We start from the raw sequence: 23,097 nt of genomic DNA, 5'->3' as shown, positions 1-23,097 counted from the left end.
GAAGCCTGCTTCGGATGCTGTGTCTCCCTCTCTCTCTGCCCCTCCCCTGCTCGCGCTCTGTCTCTCTCTCTCTCAAAAATAAATAAACACTAAAAATTAAAAAAAAAAAGAAGTGACTACAATGCATCCTGCTAAGAGCGAGAAACCAGGGCCCCAGTGAGTGCTCCTGTAGGAGCCTCCTGGTTGCAGGCAGCTAATTTTCTGCCTCATTCTTTAGTTCACCTCTTTCTTTCTTTCTAGACTTTCAGCTCCAAGAGATCAGAGACAAAGGCAGTCCCATTTCCACTGTGTCTCCAATGCCTTGAGTGGCAGGCACAGAGTAGGGGCTCAATTAAATGAAATGAATAAAGGAAAGAAGACAAGGTGTTGCAGGAGAACAGAGGAAAGAGTGTATTTCTCTTCCAAAAGGTTGTGTAGAAAGCTCTACAGAGGACTGATGTCAGGGCTAAGACACTTGGGATAACAAGAGGTTGACCAGATGGCCAAGAAGAAGGCAGGTATTTCCAACAAAGGGAACTGAGAGCTGACATGTATTGAGTGTCAGCTATGTTCTAGGCTCTTTACATATGTCTGCTCATTGGATTCTTACAACTACCCCCATGAGGTGGTGCTCTTATACCCATTTCACAGGTAAAGAGACTGAGGTCATGGTGGTTAACTCTTGAAACTCATACCCCCCATCAAATGGTACAGATATGATTCAGTGATTCAGTGATTCTAGGCTTTGTTGTAACCACTGTGCTTGCCCTTCCAAAACATGGGATTTGGGAGATGTCAAGGAATTTGACATGCTGGAAGCTAGACCATGAGGCTGGCCCCGAAGTCCAGAACCTTGCTGTGGAGAGCCTTGAATGCCAGCCCAAAGACTTTGTACTTCCATGTGCAGATCACCGTGTCCCAGGCTGGAACTCTGTGGAAGCCTATTTTACAAGACGTAAATAAGTGAGATGTGTGTGAACAGGATCGTGAGAGGGGGACTCACTTGCAGATGATTTGGGAAATATGGTTTCAACCTGGCTGGACACATTTTCTTTTTGCTGCAGGACTTGTCAGAGCCTTTACCATGAAGGTGGGCATTGTAATTGTCCAGGAGGAGGCAGTATCTCCAAACTTCTTTTTTTTTGTGGGCACATTTCTCAATAACCTCCAAAGTAGTGAATTTGGGCATTGCCAACATAGATGATAGAGATCCATGGAGAGGTTTTAAGGCAGGGGGTGATATGGTCAGATTAAAGGGAGCATCACTAGGACTGCAAGGAGGGTGACCAGAAGGAATAAGAGGCTCAGTTAGATTTGGAGGCTCTGGTGAATTTGAGACCCTTCCAGCCAGGATGTGCGTGGAGGCCATCATGGGGGCTGGCATGCATCCGGCCCACTGGCAGCCAAGAGACGCTTCTACTCACAGTGGGTCCAGTGGGGAAGAAACCGAATTCACACACATGGCATTATCCAAACAAAGCCATGTTGCTTCTGTATAGAACAATGGGTTGGCTTTTCAGGGTAATTTAATAGCTGTGGCATATCGCCCGGGCCATCAATTAAATTCCAATCCAATTTCCTTCCAAAGCATTCTCTGCCTTGGGAGTTCCTTTCTAACGTGGAGCAAATCTGGCTGATGAGGCGGGAAGACGTATCAGCCAAAATGCACAATGACTTTCAGAGGGCCAGCCTCTCAGATCTTGTCTCGCCTTCCAAAGGAGGTCACCCAGCGTTAACAGAAAATTAGACAGAATTAGATCATCGAACAGCTTTAAAGCGATAGGAGGAATCCCAGTCAGTGGAATCTCTCCAGCCCTGTCCCGCCTAAGGGGAAACTGAGGCTCAGCGGGGGTGGGGGACAGCCTGGCCAAGGTCATGCCATGACTAAACTAGCTTCCTAGATGGGTCTCCACTATTTGCTTTGTCTTCTCGACAGTCCACATCTAGAGGGATCCAGAGTCTTAATCTGATCATATAACTCCTTGGGCTAAGATCTCTCCGGAAGCATCCCAGTCAGTGTAAAATAAAATTTGGGTGGGATGCAGTCTGACATTTAGGCTGGATGGGTCTTTGTGGTTGGGCCATCCTGTGCATTTTGGGTACTAAGCAGCGTCCCTGGCCTCCACCCACTAGAGACCAGAAGCACCCCTTCCCCAGCCCAGTCAGTCATGACAGCCCAAACATCTCCGGACATTGCTGAATGTCCCTGGGGGGTGGGGGGGGGGGCAAAATCACCCCCAGTTAAGAACCCCTCACCTGGGGGGAATTTGAGAGCACAGGATGTGTTTAAGGAAGGCTCAAGAATCAATGTTGGCTGCTGTGCTTGCTCGATAGGAGGTCTCCGGCATGATCCTTTACCACCCGCGCCCAGCCTCAGTTTCCTCATCTATACAATGGGAATTTTTATTTCTCTTCCACAAGTTTGTTTGATCTACGATCAAATAGGGCAATAGAAAGGACTGCTCAGTGTACGTGATAAAGTGCTGTAAAAATATCACATGATTAACTATAACGCAGTTCAGTGCAGCTTTATGAGTGTAATGGCACGGTGGCGGGGACATTACGCAATGTAATTCTCTCCGTGCTCAGAGCTCCCGAACGCAATGGTTCATAAACGTCAATGCACATGTGACTCATCCAGGGTGCTTGGTAAAAGTGCAGACTCCTTGGTCCCACCTCCCCAAATTCTAATTTACTGGGTCTGGGATGAAACCTAGGAATTCATTTAAAAAGTCAGTCCGGAAGATTCTGCTGTGCATGGGCTTTTGAGAAACACTGGTCTGGGGAAAGGCAGTACCCAAGGCTTTCTGGCAGGGGATCAGGAATTGAAATGTGTGCATAGATCTGGGCGGGGGGAGGGGTTGGGGAGGTGTTGCTGACATTGTCCCAAAGTCAACAATGGAACCCTGTCCTCATAGCTTGGAGGTCTGCGTGTTCACGGAATTTCCTCTGTCCCTTTGGAAAGCCGAGGTTAACCCCAACCTCTGAGCCACCAGCCCCCACCATGGGCTGTATTTTTCATCTCCTACTTACTCTGCGTGACTGCTTCCCAAATGTATTTTGATGCTAACGTCGCCCAGTCTCTGATCAAAAATTATGGTAAAACATTGTCTTGTCATAAGGCTAATAAAGCATGTTATCCTGCCTGTCACAGAAGCTGCCTTACAGATGCTGTTTGCTACCCGCCAGGGCCCTGCATTAATCTCCCTTCCCCTCCCTGCAAGGAATAGAGTCTACCATGGGAAGATCAATATTGTATTATCTCGCCCACCAGTGTCATTCCAGCTGTGGCCAATGAGTTCTGTCATTTCTGAGTTGTTAGAAGCCTAGTGCATGAAGGGGGAGGCCCAGAAAAAGAGGGAAGAGAAGCCATCTGAGAAGGAAAAGAATGTTCTCAGGACAAAGAGCCCTGGGGAAGGTGTCAGAGGACCAAGCACACAAGAAGCGGCCAAAGACATTTGTCCTGGAGTCGGACAGACCGGGGCCTATGCCACACCTGCTTTCGGAAGCTCTGGGAGAATAATTTCGTGTTTCTGAACCTCAGTTTCCCTATCCGCCAAATGGACACAAACGCGGGACCTGTCGCAGAGGGGCAAAACCAGAATACGCGTGGTGCCGTGCAGCGGATCCCTGCGTGACCTGTGTGTGCGTCCGCGTGGCAGGGAGCGGAGTGCTGCTGGAAAACACAGCCCCAGCACAGACTCGGTAGCAAAAAAGCAAGAGGGCACGTTCACAGAATAGAAGCTGTGGCTGTGTCTGCAGTGCCCTGCAGAGCGGAGGTGCGGAGTCAGACCTCTTGGAGGTACGAATTCTGGACCCTGGCAGAACGGCCCGGTTTCACCTTCGGTTTGCTCCGCCAGCTTGTCTTCACCCAAGAGGGGGTCGGAATGGCACACGGGGCGTGCATGGCCTCCAGCTTAAAGCCCGGGTGCCCGAGGCTGGTTCCCGCGGCAAAAGCCCTCGCTGGGGTCTCCTGGATGCCTGCCGCTCCCTCCGTGTCTGGACTCCCTGCCCCCTCCCTCCTTCCTGCCCTCTCTCTGGGGACAGGCCACCTGGAAACCCCATCCCGGGCCAGCCCAGCCCCCTGGACTCCTTTCATGCTTAAAGAGGGAGCTGCGAGAAGCAATCCCCATTCAAGGAGGCAACAGGTGTCCTCTAACGATCCAGATGCCGCCGTGAGGATGAAATGCGGCCCTCTGGCTGGCCTCTGTGGCTGTTCCCTTCGTTCAGATCTGTTTTCCTTTGGGTTTGTTGTGAGAGAGTGGGGGAAATGCAGAGAGAGAGAGAGAGAGAGAGGGGGGAGACGAAGATCTGAAGCGGGCTCTGTGCTGAGCCTGACGCGGCGCTCAAACTCACCGGCCGCGAGATCGTGACCTGAGCCCAGGTTGAACGCTCAGCCGACTGAGCCCCCCGGGCGCCCCTCGGCCCCCCGCCCCCGACCCCATTCAGGCTTTTATCCAAGCCGTTCATTTGCTGCTTACCACGTGCCTTCATTCCCAAATCCCTGCAGGCTAGGAACAACAGAACGGCGGTAAAAATAGTAATTATTATTAGTATTTGTATAAACAGCATTAGGTTTCTGTCAGTCTGCTGGTTACTGCTTTGTCGGAAAGCAGCTGGATAGACTTATCATCGGAATTGGGGGATTTGTACTAAACGTCGAAGACAGACACGCCATTCCGTGCAGCCGGCACCCTGTTGGGAATACGCCCAACGGAAGTAGGTATGTGTGTGCACCAGAAACAAACAAACAAAGACCGTGTAAGACAGAGTTCACAGTTGTCCTGTTCACAATAGCCCCAGACTGGAAGTGAGTCAAACGCCCGTAGGCAATCGAATGGGTAACTTGTGGGATAATCCTAACACAGAATACTCCGCGGCAATAAAAAAGGGGAATGAGCCAGCACCCACGTAACAGCACGGAAAAATGTCACAAAGAGAACGAGCGAAAGACGCCGGGTGCAAAGGAGCACATGTTGCGTCATTGCCCAGGGAATTCATCAACAGCCGAAGTGAATCTCCAAACGATGCTAGAAGGCGAAATAAAGATCTCCTTGAGGCGCCAGAAGATAGAACGCACGCCGGCAGTGTTTGGCTAAGTGGTCTGGTTGGTTATTATGCAGTTTGCGTCCAGTTTGAGAACGTTCATCAAGCTGTGCACTGAACAACTGGGTGAAATTTCTATTCACATACTATACTTCAGTGAAAACTTCTGAAGTATTAAAAGGTATGTTTGGGACCAAGAGACTCTAGAGAGCATCTACATGGCATTCCTCACTGTGGGGATTTCACACAAGAGGCCTGAGTTCTTATCCAAGAGTCTCATCACTTGAGATACCGAGTAGAAAACTCAAGACTCTCCAGGCAGGGGTAAAGACAAACCTTAGGGCACCCCCTTGTTCCTGGTCCAACAGCATCAGGCAAGGTGTGGGTGCCTTGGAGGTAAATGGGGGGACTCTGGAGTTTGCTGTCCTCACTCTCATTTCCACCGCCTCTGAGAACAGACACTGTTTACATCTCCTTCCATGTGGCTTAGAGTCCAGGGGATTCTCAGTGAGTGTTCATTGAGTGACTGCAGGAGGGCACGGGTGAATGAATGAGTTGCTATTGTAAAAATTAAATAAGATCATGTATTTAGAATGCGTGGAACAGGGACGCCTGTGCGGCTCAGTCGGTTGAGCGTCTGACTTCGGTTCAGGTCATGATCTCGCGGTCCGTGAGTTGGAGCCCCGCGTGGGGCTCTCTGCTGTCACCACAGAGTCCGCTTTGAATCCTCTGTCCCCCTCTCTCTGCCCCTCCTCCACTTGTGCACACGCGCTCTCTCCCTCTCTCTCTCAAAAATAAATAAACATTAAAAAAAAAAAAAAGAATGGAAAAGAGGTTGAATGATACCGGAAATGCAGGAGAGCAAGACGCTACGGGGTTCATATGTCAGACAGACCGAGGTTTGAATCCCAGGTCCACCACCCTCTCCCGGTACGTTCTTGGGTGAATGGATTTCCCTCTCAGAGCCTCGGTCTTCCCATCCGTGAAATGGGGAGATGAGCTGTCCCCGTATCACAGGGCATCTCTGAGAAAAATGAGACAGCGCGTGTAAAGAGCTCCCGGTACGTTCTTGGGTGAATGGATTTCCCTCTCAGAGCCTCGGTCTTCCCATCCGTGAAATGGGGAGATGAGCTGTCCCCGTATCACAGGGCATCTCTGAGAAAATGAGACGGCGCGTGTAAAGAGCGTGGCACACGATATGCTTCAAAGTGGCCGCGGTCGTTGCCATTATCTGAAAATGATCTGCAGTATTGTGCGCCAAGCTGAGGCCATGTTCATAAGGGAGACTGCTGTCTTCCCTGCCTCATCTCTCTGCATCTGTCTCTTCCTCCGTGTCTCAAGCCCCGCGTGTGTCGAGCCAACCTTGGCAGAGCCGGCTGCTGAGTGAATAAAAAGACATCTTTCCCCCCGCCCCGGGGAGATGGCCCAGTGCCAGTGTGCACGGGCACAGTGCCTGTGAAGGGGGCCAGGTGGGCGCCCAGGACACTGAGGCGCTCTGTGTGGTCTCTGCTGGGTCAGGGGGCCGACAACGGCCGCTCTGAGGACCGTCCAATCCGCCCCCCCACAGCGCTTCCCCCACCCCCCACCCCCACCATCTGCCCACCGGGCAGGCCTGGGAGTGAAGGGACGTTCTGTGCAGCGCCTGGGCCCCAGGCCCACACACACCCGAGCCACTGTCCTCATTGGCTGCAAGAGCCCGTTAGGCTCTGGGCAGAGGCTGGCCGGGCTCCCAGAGGTGGGCATCAAGGACCAGGAGCTAAAGAATGGAGGAGCCTGAGGCTTGGCATTTCGTGGTGCCAGCCTGCTCCCCAGGGCACACTGAGCTCATCTGCCTGGTGGGGAACCTTGGCCTGCGGAGGCGGAGGGGAGAGAGGATGTGTCGTACGTCCTCGCGTCTTCCCAGTTCGGCACGTGATCCATACCTGATATGACAAGATGGGGTGGGATGAGACACGATGGGCGGGCGGGACGGGCTGGAATAGAATGGAATGGTTTCTTCCACTTGGCGCCCAAGTCCCCCTTGAAGCTGGCGCGGACAGTAGGGGGTATGGACCTGGCGTGGACAAAATCGCCTGAGACAGCAGAGGAGGCAGAAACCATGTCTATCCCTGAGCCCCAGGATTCCCAGACATGCCCCCCAAAGATCAGTTACCCCCTAGGATCACGTACCCATTGGACATCAGCTCTGGAAGGGACAGGAGAGACCGTCTTGTCCGGTGCGTTACAAATTATGTTCCACGGCCAGCCCCACCCACCAGCGACTAATTGTGTTGCTTTGGACAGGTGACCAAAGGTCTCTGAACTTAAGAGTCCACATCTGTAAGATGGGGATCATGATATTCCCCACCTCCCAGGGGTGCTGAGATGAGTAAATGAAATAACCCACGTGAAAGCATTCAGTACAGGAGCCGGCATATGGTAAAACCCTATCACCATTAGCCTTCACCACCACCATCCTCCTCAAAGGTGATTCAGGAAAGGGGGCGCCTCAGAGGGAGGCTCTCGGACCCCTGCCCCCAGTCCTGATTCAAACCATATGGTCCTGTTTGGGACTGCTTACGGGGGGTCAGTGCTCCCTAAGGACCACCAGCACGTTCAAGAACTTGCTGGAAGGACTCACGGAACTCAGAAAAGCCGTCACACCCAGCGGTCCGGTCTAGTACAGTGAAAGGACCCAGACTAAAATCACCAAAGAGTAGAGGCACCGTAGAGCAGAGTCCGAGAGAGGCCAGGCATAAATGCCCCCCGTCGTCCTCTCCCGATGGACTCAGGTCGACAGCGCAGACTTTGAGCATGAGGGGCTGTGGAACACCCACAGACTATGGTTGACCAGGAAAGCTCACCTAAGATTTGGGGTCAGGGTTTTCACTGGGACTTGATCACACAGGCACAGTTGAACGCCCACGTGGCTGACGTTAGTCTCCAGTTCCTCTGGAAGTCAAACTGAAGCCAGGTCCAAGGTCCCCACCCATAAATCACGCTGTTAGTATAGACTACCAGGTGGGGCATGACACCTCCATAAATTAAGACCCTCCCATCAGGCGGGATAGTTCCAAGGGTTTTGAAGGTCCCTCCCAGGAGTAGGGACAAGGGTCAAACTTTCTTTCAAACATGCAGGGTGTGGGCAATCCAGACCGGCTGAGTTCATCCTTTTCATTCCACTTAAAGTTTTATTTGAAGAAATTATTCTGTTATACAGAGGATAAAAGTGAGGCCCAGAGATGAGAAGACACTTTGAACCAAAGGGCATAGGGTGAGTCAGTGAAGAACCCTAACCTTCCTAACCCAGAGCTTTTCCCTTCGCACCTCAGGCCTCAGTTTGCCCATCACTAAAATGGGTATGCTAAGCCAGCTCCCTTACCTTTGGGTTCTGCCTTTGGATAAGTTTTTCTCTCACTGTTCCATACTGTCCAGTCCTCAGGAGGAGTACTAGGCCATGGTTAGTGTCCTCCTTTGTCCCTGGGGACCTCGTAGGTGGAGCAGATACTGTGCTAGCTTGTTAGCAGGTGACATTTGACATTCACACTGGAGGCAGCCAGGCCAGGATTCGGGGTCCAGCTGGAATAAACATATCGCCACTTCTCGGCCTCACTGGGGTGTGGGTTTGGGGGTCAGACAGCCCGGGCTCAAATCCCAGCTTTGCCATTTACGATCAAAACACTAAATCATTAAAACAGAAAAATAGAGGGGTGCCTGAATGGCTCAGTCGGTTAAGCCTCCGACTTCAGCTCAAGTCACGATCTCGGGGTCTGTGAGTTCGAGCCCCGCGTCGGGCTCTGTGCTGACGGCTCGGAGCCTGGAGCCTGCTTCCGCTTCTGTGTCTCCCTCTCTCTCTGCCCCTCCCCCGCTCACTCTCTGTCTCTCCCTCTCAAAAATAAAATAATAAAAAAAATAACAAAATAGGAATAGACCCTTCTCAGGAAAAGAAAATTTTTCAACGGCGCAGGTGAAGCCGTGAACATGTTTTATTTGTCCCCAGCAAATAAGGCCACTGTTGTCCAGGTTCTGTCTGAAGAAAGGACCGCTCCCATCTCTTAAAAGAAACAAAATAAGCCTCAAAGTTGTCAAACTGCTTTAAGCATCTTAGAACTCAGTCCTACACACAACTGCCTCCCCCCGCCCCAGTCTCCCCAGTTTTTATCGCTTTAAGGTGGACCAGGCAAAGAGCACTGCCCTCACTTCCCGAAGCCGGAAACCAAGGCTCTGAGAGATGGGATTTGCTCGAGGCCACGAAGCCTGGCGGCAAAACCAGGGCCCGAGCTTGGGTGTGCGGGTTTTCCAATCTTCTCCGCCTCTGAGCACGGCTGGGGTGTCGATCTGGTGTCTGTCCTTGTCTGTGAATCTGAGCAAACAGGCGAAGAGACGTGGCAGACTCGCTCATGACGTCTTTTAAACTCACTTGTGGACCATCTGGATTCACTCCCAAGTATTATATTTGTCTGTGCAGCTATATAGGTAATTGACTCTAGGTAGACTTCCTGCCGTGGGGTTCCTCCCCGAGCCGTCCCGTCTGTCTCTGTCTCTGTCTCGTGCCTCTGTCTCCCAGCCCTCCTTCAGTGACTCACTGACTTTTTTTCCTGAACACAAATAAACCCGCCGCCTTATTTCTCTCCCCATCTCGGCTACACTACCACCGGCAAGAAATCACAAAGTTGCACCAGGAGACATGAATGGAGTCCGGGGGGGGGGGGGGGCGGGGTTTGGAGGTGGGAAGGGAAAGAAGCATTTGAATGCCAGTCAGCTGGCACGGGTGACAGCCACAGTTAATCAGGTTGTTAAAGACACAAAGGCAGGATGGCACCCCTCTTTCCGCAGCTTTCGGGCTCATTCACGGGGGAAATGCATGCCCCGCCTGCCCACCCACCAGCTTTGATGAGAGGTAACCGGACGGACCCCAACAGGCCTTGCAGAGGAGGCCCCTTCACGGGCGAGAAACCAGCTCGCGGAGGACGATTATCCGGTAATTACCCTAGAATCGGAGACACCGCCAGAGTCTTCTCTTGCCAGCACAAGCTCCCCGCTTTGACTGCCGCTGCGAGTCCCCTGGGGCCGGGTCCGCAGCGGACTCCGGGCGTCAGCACTGCATACAGTCTGGGGGGCTCTCCTGGGTGACGCGGCCATTGCGTCGCGATCTCCATCCACGCGACCGTGGCCTGCTGGGCCACGCCAGAAGAATAACGGCCACCACGAGCAAACTCACCAGCCGGGCTTCTGCTCGCCCTCCGTTGCCAGAGCAGATCATGGGATTTACGGGGATGGGCCCTGGCGCTCTCTGCACCATGACGGGGTTGTGTTCTGTCATGAGAGCAGCTAGGTGTGTGTGTTCACCGAGAAGCATCTCTCCAGACACGAGGTCGTAAACCAGAGCACATTTATCTAGGATTCAACGTACCATGCATTCACTTTTACGATGGCCAGTAATACAGTCTCCCAGTCTGCAGTCTCTCTCTCTTTTTTATTTTTATTTTTATTTTTGTATGTTTATTTTTGAGAGAGAGAGAGAGAGGGAGACGCAGAATTCGAAGCAGGCTCCGGGCTCCGAGCCGTCAGCACAGAGCCCGACGCGGGGCTCAAACTCACGGACCTCGAGATCATGACCTGAGCCGAAGTCGGACGCTTAACCCACTGAGCCGCCCAGGCGCCCCTACGGCCCCTCTTAAGTGCACTTCTCTAACACACTGAGTCTGTTCTCAACCAGTCCTGCAGGTGTATTCGTGGTTCATGAAACAGGTATTCGGGAGGGGTCTACTGCGTGTTAGGTCCACGACCATGGGATACGTCCTAAGAAGGCAGCGATGAATCGGGCAGACGTGATTGCTCTCCTCGGGAAGCTTACTCCTGGTGGGGAAGACAAGACAGAAAGCAGACAAGTATGACAGTGTCATTAACGCTGCAACTTACCTCTTCGGTGGTGCTATGAGTCCAGGGACGATGAATAAACGCGGGAGAGGGCCGCTGGAAGGGGGGTGGTTTGGAAAGATCCCTCTGGCCAGGACAGATGGAATTGGCTGCCGTTAAGAAGCGAAGTCTGAGAGAGAAGCAGGATTTTCATAACCACGGCTTTGGGAATAAAAGGATATCTAAAAATGTCTTTTCAAGATACAAGTTGCCGTCTTTGCTTCCCTCGTGGTGGGACTGGGGTTCTTTGATGCATTGTAAAAATGAAAAACTGAGCTCATCCAACTCCCCATTCAACCCTGGTGCCTCCATTGCCGGGGGCGTCTGGCCAGCCTTGGACGTTTCCCGAGCTCTGTCTTTGAGGACGCGACACCCCCGTATATAATCGCTTTTGATGATTTCTTTTCAGAGTGATGGATGTCTGAGCCTCATGGAGACACTCCCTAGATGGTCTCCTGGTTTTGGCCGATCTCATATTGAGGGGATTGTCCCTCCTCCCTTCCCATGGGGGGGTGAACCGCCAGGGGGAGAATGCAGTGAGGCTTTGCTTGAGGGCCTCAATTTCCCTTCCTGCCACGGTCTGCTGGGAGACCTGGGCTTCCCCTGTACCCTTGTAATGGAAGGGGGATTCCTGTTCCATGGAAAGGGGTTGAATCACAGATGGTCAGTCAGTGATCTCACCCTCTTCCCTGCCACCCGTTTCACTGCCTGTTAACTCGTGTGCAGGAGGAGGACAGGAATAGAAATCTGTCCATATTTCCCCTGAGGAGGAAATTGGGTGGAAAAGGAGGAAGTTGAGACAACTGATCCATAAGAAGTTCTGAGGACCAGACCAGAGTCGCCTTCACTAAGATGAAACCTGGGTACTTGATCTTCTGTTAATAATGTCTACGCCCTGCTCCCTACCACCCATGCACAGAATTCTAGAATTCTAGAATTTATGGATTTGAAGGAAACTTCCTCAGCTCATAAGCACTTGCTAAATCCCCCCAAGGCATCCTTTCTCTTGTTCCCCAGCCCCCAATATTCACTGGCCAGCTTGTGGGTGCTGAAGAAATCCAAAAATGAAGGAGGCACTGCCTGTCCCAACCTGGTTCATTCCTGCTGCCTGGGTGTGGATCTTGTAGAGACAATGAACAAGGAAACATCATCCGGAGTCATTCAGTTTGCAGGGAGCACACTCCGAAGGGAATGAGATAGAAAGCGATAATGGCAGGGTGGGGGGCAGGTCTTGGAGAAGATGAGCTGAAACCTGAATGACCAGAGGGAGCCAGCCAAGTAAAGATACCACACAAGAGAATTTGAAGCAGAGGGAATAAGCATGTGCAAAGGCCCTGAGGCACAGAATGAACTTGGGAGGTTTAAGGAACAGAAAGAAAAAAGTAGAGTGTGGTCATACTATACTTTGCGGGGCAGCAGGGCGGGGCGGGGTGGGGGGATGGTAACAGGTGGTGTTGGAGAAGGAGGTCCAAGGCCAGAATCCAAAAGGCTTTGTAGCTCATTGAAAGGAGTTTTGATAGTATTCTCAGCATGCTGGGAAACTATTGGTGGGTTTTAGGCAGAGATTTTATGATCTGATTTCTACGTCTTAAAAATACGAGGGGCACCTGGGTGGCTCAGTCAATTGAGCGTCCGACTTCGGCTCAGGTCATGATCTCACAGCTCGTGGGTTCCAGCCCCTCGTTGGGCTCTGTGCTGACAGTGCAGAGCCTGGAGCCTGCTTCAGTTTCTGCCTCTCTCTCTCTCTCTCTCTTTCTCCCCTCCCCCATTCACACTCTTTCTCTCTCTCTCTCTCTCTCTCAAAAATAAATAAGCATGAAAAAAATTTTTAAAAATGTACTACCCATCCATCCCAAATGATTTTCTACCAACTTAAAACATAAACTCTGATTGGGGTGCCTGGGTGGCTCAGTCGGTTAAGCGTCCGACTTCAGCTCAGGTCATGATCTCACAGTCCGTGAGTTCGAGCCCCGCGTCGGGCTCTGTGCCGACAGCTCGGAGCCCAGAGCCTGCTTCGGATTCTGTGCCTCCCTCTCTCTCTGCCCCTCCTCCGCCTGTGCTGTGTGTGTGTGTGTGTGTGTGTGTGTGTCAAAAATAAATAAACGTTAAAACAATTTTTTTAAATAAATGGTAATTCTGAAGGCCAAGTTCACAACAGTAGCCACCCCCAGGGGGCGGAGAAGAAGAAGGAGAATGTGGTCAGAAGGCACACAGGGGCTTTGACATACTGGCCGAATACTGTTTCTTCAGCTGAAGGTGTATATACATGGGCACGTGTTGCCTTCGTCTTTAACTCTTCTCGCGTGACTGGAATATTTCAAAATGCATTTCCTAGTAAGTGACAGAGCAAATATATACAATGTAATAACTCGGAGGACGTTCAGATAGAAAGTGACAGCGGGAGGCTGTCGGGCTGCTCTGTGAGCTCTGGGCTTCATACCCTGAGATCTCATCTCGCGCTCTTAACACCACTAAGAGAGAAGTCTGGTACAATCCCACTTTGCAGCCGAGAACAGTGAGGGCCAGAGAAGGGAAGTGACTGTCCGGGGCCTCATGGGCAGCGAGCACTGGGCTGAACGTGGCAATTCGGACTCCGACCCCACATCCCCCAATGTACTAACGCAGCATTCAGGGGAAAAAATACTGTCTGGTTTTTACATCAGTACATTTCGTTGGGAGACTAAACAAAATCCTACCAACGCTGGTTCTCCTTAGGAGGCAGGATTGGTGGCCAAGGTCGGGGAGGAGCGGTGCTTACACGTTTGATTTCATACCTTCCGGGTGTTCTTGCATTTTTAAAAATTATTTTATAGGGAAAAACTATTTGAGGGTATGGGGAAAAGGGACGAGCACAAGAAACAGTGCAAGAAAGTAGCTAACTTATCCCAGTTTGCTCCACGATGTTAGACAGGTCACTTCCTCTCTCTGAGCCTTGATTTAAAGAAAAATTTTTTTAACATTTATTCATTTTTGAGAGACAGAGCATGAGCAGGGGAGGGGCAGAGAGAGAGGGAGACACAGAATCCGAAGCAGGTTCCAGGCTCTGAGCCGTCAGCACAGAGCCCTACACAGGGCTCGAACTCACGGATCGCGAGATCCTGACCTGAGCCGAAGTCAGATGCTTAACTGACTGAGCCACCCAGGCGCCCTGACTTCCTTTCTTAATCTGTAAAATGGGACAAAGAGAATGCCAATCTGACCAAATTGTTTACAGGCGGAATGAGATCACAGCTTTGTAGAGTGTCAATCACCATTTGAATGTCAGAGTTGTCTCGTGGCCACACGGTTACAGGGTTGCCACCAAGGCGACAGATGGAACCCCAGTGCCCGCAAGCCCACCTCTGCCCTTTCCGTCCCGGAAAGTCTACTCAAATCCAGGCGGGATCGGCGCCGTGAATCTAGCTGAGGGTCCTCGTTCCTGCAGGACTCAGTGAGCCGGCTGAGCTGGGTCCTCCCTGGCTGTAAGGAATGGGGTATGTTCGGCAGCTTAGCTATTTGCTATTCAAGGTGGACCTCTGGCCCAGTGCTGGCCCATACGAGGTGCCCACCGAATGTATGAATGTATGAATGAACGAATGAATGAATGAGCACATGTGAGTAGAGAAGGAAACTCAGCCCTCACTCAATTCAATTTCTTTACCTGTAAAATGGGGATTCAGCTAAGATCTTCTCTACCCTAAAAGTCAATGATACAAGTAAAACACAGCTGAGCAGCCCCAGGAATGGGAGGGGAGATCTTCTCAGTTGTGAGGCCGGTGTCAGTGGTCATGAATCACAGGCAATTTTGTCCCCACTGGTGGGACTTTTGGCAGTGTCTGAAATCATTTTTTTATTATTAATTTATTTTGCTTTATTTTTAGAGACAGAGCGTGTGAGTGGGGGAGAGGAGCGGGGGGGGGAGAGAAAGAGAGAGAGAGAGAATCTCAAGCAGTCTCTGTGCTCAGAGAGGAGCCCAGCTCGGGGCTCAACCCCACGACTCTGGGATCATGACCTGATCCAAAGTCAAGAGTCAGACGCTCAACCGAAGAAGCCCCCCAGAACCCCTAGAATCATTTTTGATCGTCACAACTTGGGGAGCTACTGGTTTATTGGGTGGGTGCAAGCCAGGGATGCTGTTCAATATCTTACCACATGCAGGGCAACTCCTTGTCCCCCCAACAAAAAAAGACGCAGCAGGTAAAGGACTAGCCAGTATTCTTCCCGGCAGCCCAGATGTTCCTGGTTTTGTTTTCCATTTTGTTTGATGTGTTTGGGTGTGGTTTTTCAAGCCTCTAGTAGCCTTGTCTTCCTACTGCTATTGACATGCTGTGTGACCCTGGGCAGGGACCTCGGTCCCTTCTCTGGGCAGTTTGTAAGCATGAATTCTAGGAGCCTTTGGGTGTCTAAGATGCGATATTTGGGTATTTAATTTTTTAATTTTGTCCCTTTTGGGCAATATCTTTTTCTTTTCTTTTCTGTGCTTTTCTTTTCTTTTCCTCACTCCCTCCCTCCCTCCCTCCTTCCTTTCTTTTGAGAGAGAGAGAGGGGGAAACTGGGAGGGGCAGAAGGAGAAGGAAAGAGAGAATCCCAAGCAGGCTGCCAGCACAGAGCCTGACGCAGAACTTGAACTCACAAACCGTGAGATCATGACCTGAGCCGAAATTAAGAGTCAGACACTTAACCAAGTGAGCCACATAGGCACCCCTGCTGGGCGATTTCTTATTGAGGAATGTGAAGGCACGAGAAACCACCACTGAATCGGGTCTTATTAATGATGCTTAGAATAGGGACCCGTGTTTTTGTAATACCCTTTACCAGAAACGTATCAACTGATGCACCGGCCAGCCCTGCCTCCTAAAAGTCCTCACTGTGAAACAGTCCAGCGAGGGAAGAATTACCATCATCCCCCCCTCCCCCGGGGGACCCGAAGGGGTTTGAATACTCAGGGAACGAGGCGCTTCTGTGATAACACATGTGTGTCTGCTCTCCCGCGGCCTCTCCACCACTGGGTGCTAAAACAATTAATTTAAAAACTAAAAACGGTGAAGTCTGGTAGGGTTTAAAGTAAAACAAAACAAAGCAAAAAAACAAAAAACAAAAAACAAAAAACCAGCTCCGCATTGCAGTTTGTTGTCGCTGGTCGTTCCGGCTGTTTCCACACACGCCATTGAATTTTACGTCTTGCTCTTTTCCCCGCACATTAGAGCAGACGCGCTCCCCAGCTGTGGTTTCCTGTACCTCCCGCTCCATCACTTGGTGCGCATGCGTGGCCATAGGCTGTCGCTAGTCATTCCCGGGCGTCTAGCCTCCAAACCTCCAGCTGCAGAGCGCGCTGTGCGTTTTCGGCTTTAATGGGACGCTTCGTAGTCTAATCTTCCCTTCTCCCCATCAAAGTTGGAGAGAGAGAGAGGGAGGGGGGCGCTCCCTCCCCATCTTCGGCGGAGGAACAAATGCTTCCTCGTCCTCGGCGACCTTCGCTCTGTCTGGAGACAGGAGAGCGGCATCAGTATGCACTTAATTACAGCTCTGTCTCTTCTGTCGGACATCCGTCCTCGGTTGCCCGTGTGTGTCTGTCTTCCTTGAGTGCGGGGACCATACCCTAGAGCGTCGACTCTCTTGTCCGATCAGCCAGCAGAGAAAGTTGGCACCAGTGCTGTGGCTCATTAACCGATGGGCAGCATGGCAGTGGGGCATCGAATGCCCACGGTAGAGTAAGAATCCGCCCGATGTGACTCGGCTGATTGAAGATCACAAGTGCTCAGAGAAAGAGGAGTCGGTTTAATCCGGGGGTCATGGGGCGCCCGGGGAAAGCCAGCCTAGTGGACCGCAAGTGAGGAAGTCTCTGGATCTCCATGGCCCCGGAACCCCATTTTGACTCGCTCCTGCTGGGACCTGTTTTCACGTGTAACTCCCCTGGCCAGTGTCTCGGCCGAGAACAAGGCCTTCAGGCTGCATCCGTGGCAGACCACAGATACACAGTCGTCGGTCTTGAACGTGGCCTTGAGTTTAGAGCCGGCCAGCAAGATCCCACCGTGTGAACTCTGGGAAGGAGGCAACAGTGGGGAAGGGAGATGAATTTACCTGGTGGAGATGCAGCTCCCCTTGGCAGTGAGATTTTCAGTGGGAAAGAGCTGACTCGGCCCAGCCAGACTACTTCCTAAAATGCCTACTTATTGCCGTGGTTAGCTCTAGTTTTACCGCGGGGACTCCCAAGCTGGGTGCAGGGGCTGTGGGGAGGAAGCCAATTATGGACGTTCTCTTGTGTTCCCCTCTTCTCTTGTTGACTCTGTTGGATCTAGACGGGCTGGGGTGGCCAGGGGAGGGCGTGGGCCTCCGAAAGAGTCACGACCTGCGGCCCAAACCCACACCCCGGGTTCCTGGCACCTGAAACTTCCAGCACCTCGAAGGCAGAACTAACAAGGAAGGTGTAGAAAGTCAGGCGAGATCACAGGTTCCAGAAGGAGTTTTTCTGATACCTCTGATAAGAGTCACGGGAGGGGCTTTTCGATCCTTCACTTTCAAGCCCCGCCCCTGGAGATTCAGATGTCATGGGTCTGGCAGGGGAGACTAACAAATGCATACATATATTTTTTTTAATGTTTATTTTTGACAGAGAGAGAGACAGAGCATGAGCAGAGGAGGGGCAGAGAGAGAGGGAGACACAGAATGGGAAGCAGGCTCCAGGCTCTGAGCTGTCGGCACAGAGCTGGACGTGGGGCTTGAACTCACAAACTGTGAGATCATGACCTGAGCCGAAGTTAGATGCTTAACCCACTGAGCTACCCAGGCGCCCCAACAAATGCATATTTTAACACAGAAAACATTGAGCGGTGAAGGCATCATTTGGGAGATTTGAAAAACACTCTAGCCCACCCAGCAGGGAGGCAAAAAACTGAAAGTTGGGGGGTGGTCTTTGGAGGGGGAGGCCACTTCAAGCTGAGGAGAAGAGAATAACAATACCCCATAATTCTACTTTTAAAAATTTTTTAACTTTATTTACTTATTTTGAGAGAGAGAGAGAGAGCATAAGGGAGCAGGGCAGAGAGAGGGAGAGAGAGAATCCCAAGCAGGGCTTGAACTCACAAACCGTGAGATCGTGACCTGGACGCTTAACCAACTGAGCCACCCAGGTGCCCCGTCCTACCCCACAATTCCTAAGACAGCTGCTAGCACGGTCTTTGGCATCAGGAAAACCGAGGTTTGAAACCCGGCTTTGCCGTATGACCTTCCAAAGTTAACTTAGTATCCCACAGCTCATCCGTACAAGAGGAATAATTTGTCCCCATTGAGGTCGAGAAAGAATAAAATGAGGTAATGGGTCAAAAGCATGTAGCACATGCCCGGCACGTTCAGCACTCAACAAAGCAATCAAAAATAAAATGATATTGGGGCCTGGGGTGGCTCCGTCAGCTAAGGGCCCGAGACTTCAGGGCCTAAGCGACTTCGGCTCAAGTCATGCTCTCATGGTTCATGAGTTTGAGCCCCACATGGGGCTTCCTGCTGTCAGGACAGAGCCCGCTTCGGATCCTCTGTCTCCCTCTCTCTCCACCCCTCCCCCGTTCTCTCTCTCTCTCTCTTTCAAAAATAAATAAATATTTAAAAATAAATAAATAATAAAATGTTAAAATTTCACTATCATTACGGCCAAGGCACACCAATGGGCTTTGTGTCTTCTGTCACCACCTCTCCTTCTCCTCTCTCACCTCCCTCACTTATAATCGAGGGGACTTTTTTGTGTGTGTGACGGGACTGGCAGAAACGAATACAGCCACGGGAGCCAAGAAAAGTCACAAGCCAGTGTCAGGATCGAAGCACTCACCCTGCCCTTTGTAGCAAGATTAGCAAAAGGCTCTAAGAATAATTGCCAATTACCTGATCATTCTCCAGATCAACGGAGTCAGGGCTGGACGCCCTGACAAGTCTGACCTGGTCTGGTTGCCCATTTGACACAGACAGAGAAAATGGAAGAGACCACGAAAGCCACACAATTATGCTAGGGAGCAGCGGCCAAGAGAGCAGCGCCCTCTGGACCCCCCGACCTCGGGATGCAGCCAAGCTCTGCACATGGAGCCACAGTTGGCGCTTGGGAGCCAGGCATCCTGACCCCCACCTTCCTCTCTTTTTGCCCCTTCACTTTTTTCCCATTGCGCGGTCTGCAGAGATGGTCGATACCAGTCCGGTGATAAAAGCGACCTCGAACATGGAAAAGCACAGCTCTTGAGCCGACCCACGTCTGATCTAATCCTATGAGGCAGATGGGGAAGCTCTATCACCCAGAAGAGGCTTGAGTGGATTTGTCCAGGCTCGGGTAGCTAGGGACTGTTGAAGGCAGGATTCGGATCCAGGCCTAACTCGGAAGCCTTGATGCTTCCCACCTTGGACCAGGAAACCTGCCTGGCCCCAAACGACCTTGATCTGCCCTCAGGTCACCCGCGTACCCTGTCCTCCCGTCCCCAGGCCAGTTCCTGCCCCACGACTGTGAGCCCGGGATGCACGCTGGCTGGTGATCAATGTTACACAACAGGGACATTTGTCGATGAGAGTTGCAAACTGGCAGTCTATACAGATTGAGCCACAGCCGCTGACACCGTGAAAGCAAATGAGCCTTTCCAAAGGCTGTGCGGAAATACATTTAAATGACAATGCTTAAGGGCCCAGAGACTGTGGCTGAGGGAGTGTCCAGACAGCCATCATCCTGGGGCTCCTCTCCCAGGGTGTAATCCCTCTCTATGTTGAGATCGTCATCGGTAATGTTCCGGCTGCTCTGGTTTCCTACCGAAGGGTGCCATCGGAGTGACAGCAGTAAGACAGTGACAGCAGCTGGCACGTGCTAGGAGCTCACCGTGGGCGAGGCACCCATCCGTCCATGCGTGCCTGTGTGCTTTACATGCATCAACCTACTGAACAGTGACGGTCCTGGGGCACAGGAAGCCATCGCCCCATTTTACAGCTGGGGACACTGAGGCCCAGAGAGGTTAGAGCCAGGCGCCAGCTTGCAATGGACAGAAGTGGGTCTCGGGTAAATGCAGTGGATTTCAGACATGAATCTGCCAAACGGCTGCCAGGGCCAGCCCCTGTTTAAAATTACTAAGTGGGTTTGCATTCAAGGCAAAAATAAACCACAGAAAGTTATCAGCAGGGTATACACTGCCCACCACGGTCTGGCCCCAGCCACCCCATGTCTCCAGCTTCCTCTCTAGTCACCATCTGCTCCCCATCATAGTCCTCTTTTGTGCCAGGCCTCCACGGTCTTCCTGCTCCGAACCCATCTCATGATTCAAAATCTTCAACTCTTTCTGTGTCTCCCACAAGGTCAGTTTTTAATTATTTAGTGTAAAAAAAAAAAAAAAAAAAAAGTCCCCCCCTGCCTCCTCAATCCAGTACAATATAGCCTTGAACCAGGGCACAGGGCTTGGAGAAAAGAGTGTGGGTTTGTTACAACCCCCACTCATCCTTCATGGCACGTCCTTGTGCAGTGAACAAGTTGCCCAACTGTACATGGTGGTCCTGCCCCACAGACTGAGTTAGAGGCTTGTTCTTTCTGCCCTATTAGCATGCAAAGCTTTATGTCTTTCTAAGCATCTATCGCACCAAATGTGACCATTTCTCCTTTTCTATTACCCCTCCCAGTACATTACACAACTAGTGTGTGAGACTCTTACGCCCCTGCTTTCTGTAACCCTAATGCTTAGCTCGGGCCTGGCAGGATCAACCCTAAGTCTCCATTGTCAGCCAAAGGAAGAAAAGAAGGGAGCAGTAGAGAGAGGAAAGGAGAGGAAGGGAGAGTCAGGAGACAGGGAAGAAGGCAGCCCCCATATCTGTGGGGGAGCTTGGCAAGCTCTGGGCCACCACCTTAGGCCCCCAACTCAGGAGGCGGAGGAGCTAACCCCCATCCCCGGCCCCAAGCTAACAGGCGTCTTTTCTCCTCTTCCCCAGATGTGGCCCAGGAAGGAGACGCTGGCCCTTCGGGTGCTTCCCTTCTGCCCTCGGGAGCACTAGAGAGCAGCAGTCTGAGCAAAGGGAGCCGCGAAGAGAGAGCGACGACGGCCCCTCCGAATCCAGCGCAGTCAGGGGAAGATCTCAGCGAGCCGGGGCTGCAAGGGACAGCCCCCTCCGCCGCTCTGTCCACAGCGCTGCCCGAGGAGGCCGCCACCAAGCGCGCCCTCCCCTCCGGGAAGAGGCTGCCTTCTCTCAAGCAGGTGAACTCGGCCAGGAAGCAGCTGCGGCCCAAGGCCACCTCCGCCGCAGCCGTCCAGAGGGCTCTGTCCCAGCCGGCATCCTCCGGCCCGGGGCTCCTCTCCTCCGCCACGGAGAAGCCCCGCCCACCGGGGGACCCCGAGCCCGCAGCCTCGGAGGAGCCACTGTGGCTGGACCGGAAGGCAGGTGCGGACCCCACGACGCCCGCGCCCCTGCAGATCTCCCCCTTCACCTCGCGGCCCTACGTGGCCCACACGCTCCCCCAGAAGCCAGACCCTGGGGAGCCCTCCGTGCCTGATGACCCCCACGAGGCTCCCCCCGAGGACGCTAGTCCCATGACCTTGGTGGACAAAGGTGAGAGCGAACTGACCGGCTCAGCCTCCGAGGAGAGCCAGGAGACCACGACGTCCACCATCATCACCACCACGGTCATCACGACTGAGCAGGCCCCAGGTAAGCAGCCCCCAGACGCTCCAGCCCTCCTGCAGCAGCCGGGAGGCACCCACTGGGTGCAGAGCAGGGGGGTGGGGGAGGGGGGGAGGCGGGCCAGGGAGGTCCAGGCCCCACCATCAGTTGCCATCAATGGAGCCCTGACTGTGAGCTTGACCCTGTGGCTCGGAATTAATATCCCCATTTTAAAGACGAGACGACAGGGGCGCCTGGGTGGCTCAGTCAGTTGAGTGTCCAGCTCAGGTCACGATCTCGCGGTCCGTGAGTTCGAGCCCCGCGTCAGGCTCTGGGCTGATGGCTCAGAGCCTGGAGCCTGCTTCCGCTTCTGTGTCTCCCTCTCTCTCTGCCCCTCCCCCATTTCATGCTCCGCCTCTCTTTGTCTCAAAAATAAACAAACATTGAAAGAAATTAAATTAACTAAAGATGAGACAACTGAGACGCAGAGACATCGAACAACCTGCCTGAGGCCACACCGCCAAAGAGCAGGATTCAAACTGTCTTCAGCGGGAACCGAATCTCTCCGCCTGCCCAGAAGGCCCCGGCCTTTTCAAAGTGCCTTCACTGTTCCACGTACTTCCTGGACCTGGTAAAATGCATTTCCACGTTCCGGTCTCACTTCTGTCCTCTGTTCTGCCTTCAAGCAGAGAAGTGGCAGTCCACATGGATCTTGGACAAGTGCACTGTGGCCTCCCTTTAAAGAAGTGTGAGCTCTGGGTTCGAATCCTGCTCCCTGTGTGAGCCTGGTGCAGGCGCTGCCCCGCTCTGAGCTTTGGTGCAGGCGTCTCCAAAACGGGGATGAAGCGCGCCTGGGTGGCTCAGCGGGCTGGGCGGCCGACTCCGGATCTCACGGTTCCTGGGATCGAGCCCCGCATCGGGCTCCTCGCTGACAGCGCAGGACCTGCTTGGGATTCTCTCGCTCGCTCTCCCCCTGCCCTTCCCCCACTCGCATGCACGCACCCATGCACGCACGGGCGCGCGCTCTCCCTCTCTCTCCCTTTTAAAAATAAATAAAATGGGGGTGAAATATCTGACTCTACAGGGGTGAATGGGGTGAGGGGCGCCCCGCGGCACGCAGCAAGCAATCATCCTGTGTCAGCCACTGCTGTTTTTTTTATCTTGTTGACTCTGGGACTGAAGGAGAATCACCAGCAGTGGGAGGAGTGGGGACGGGGGAATGTGGCTGTCCCAGAGCCCCGCTGTCACCCCGCGGCCACCTGAGCTGCCCTCGGTGTCCTGATTCAAGTCCTTCCTCCAGCTCCCTGCAGTGTGAGCTTCTCCGATCCTGAGGGGTACATCGACTCCAGTGACTACCCGCCACTGCCCCTCAGCAGCTTCCTGGAGTGTACCTACAACGTGATGGTCTACACTGGCTATGGTGTGGAGCTCCAGGTAAGCGCGGAAGGGCGCTCTGCCGTGCCTGCCCTTTCCAGCGGGCAGAGGCTCGGAGGGCCGTCTGAGCCAGACTTGCCGGTATCCCCCTAGCCCCCTTGGCCCCCTCTTTGCCCTGACCAGGGCATATTGAGCTGGGTTTTGTTGAATGAATAGGAG

The 23,097-nt window shown here is 52.7% G+C and overlaps 1 protein-coding gene across 3 annotated transcripts in view; it reads left to right on the top strand.

Moving 5' to 3' along the window:
• SEZ6L (seizure related 6 homolog like) overlaps positions 1–23,097 on the top strand; it is a 177,188-nt gene that overhangs the window by 86,764 nt on the left and 67,327 nt on the right. For all 3 annotated transcript variants that reach the window (XM_053902223.1, XM_053902224.1, XM_053902222.1), the window contains exons 2-3: positions 20,839–21,552; positions 22,805–22,938. In XM_053902223.1, coding sequence (XP_053758198.1) covers positions 20,839–21,552; positions 22,805–22,938 — 848 coding nt within the window. The remainder of the gene's footprint in view (positions 1–20,838; positions 21,553–22,804; positions 22,939–23,097) is intronic.

Source organism: Panthera pardus, unplaced genomic scaffold (assembly GCF_024362965.1).
Source record: "Panthera pardus isolate Hobbes unplaced genomic scaffold, ASM2436296v1 HiC_scaffold_15, whole genome shotgun sequence".
Taxonomy (NCBI): domain Eukaryota; kingdom Metazoa; phylum Chordata; class Mammalia; order Carnivora; family Felidae; genus Panthera; species Panthera pardus.
The sequence above is the reverse complement of the archived record's forward strand: the minus strand, read 5'-3'. Positions and strand labels throughout refer to the sequence as shown.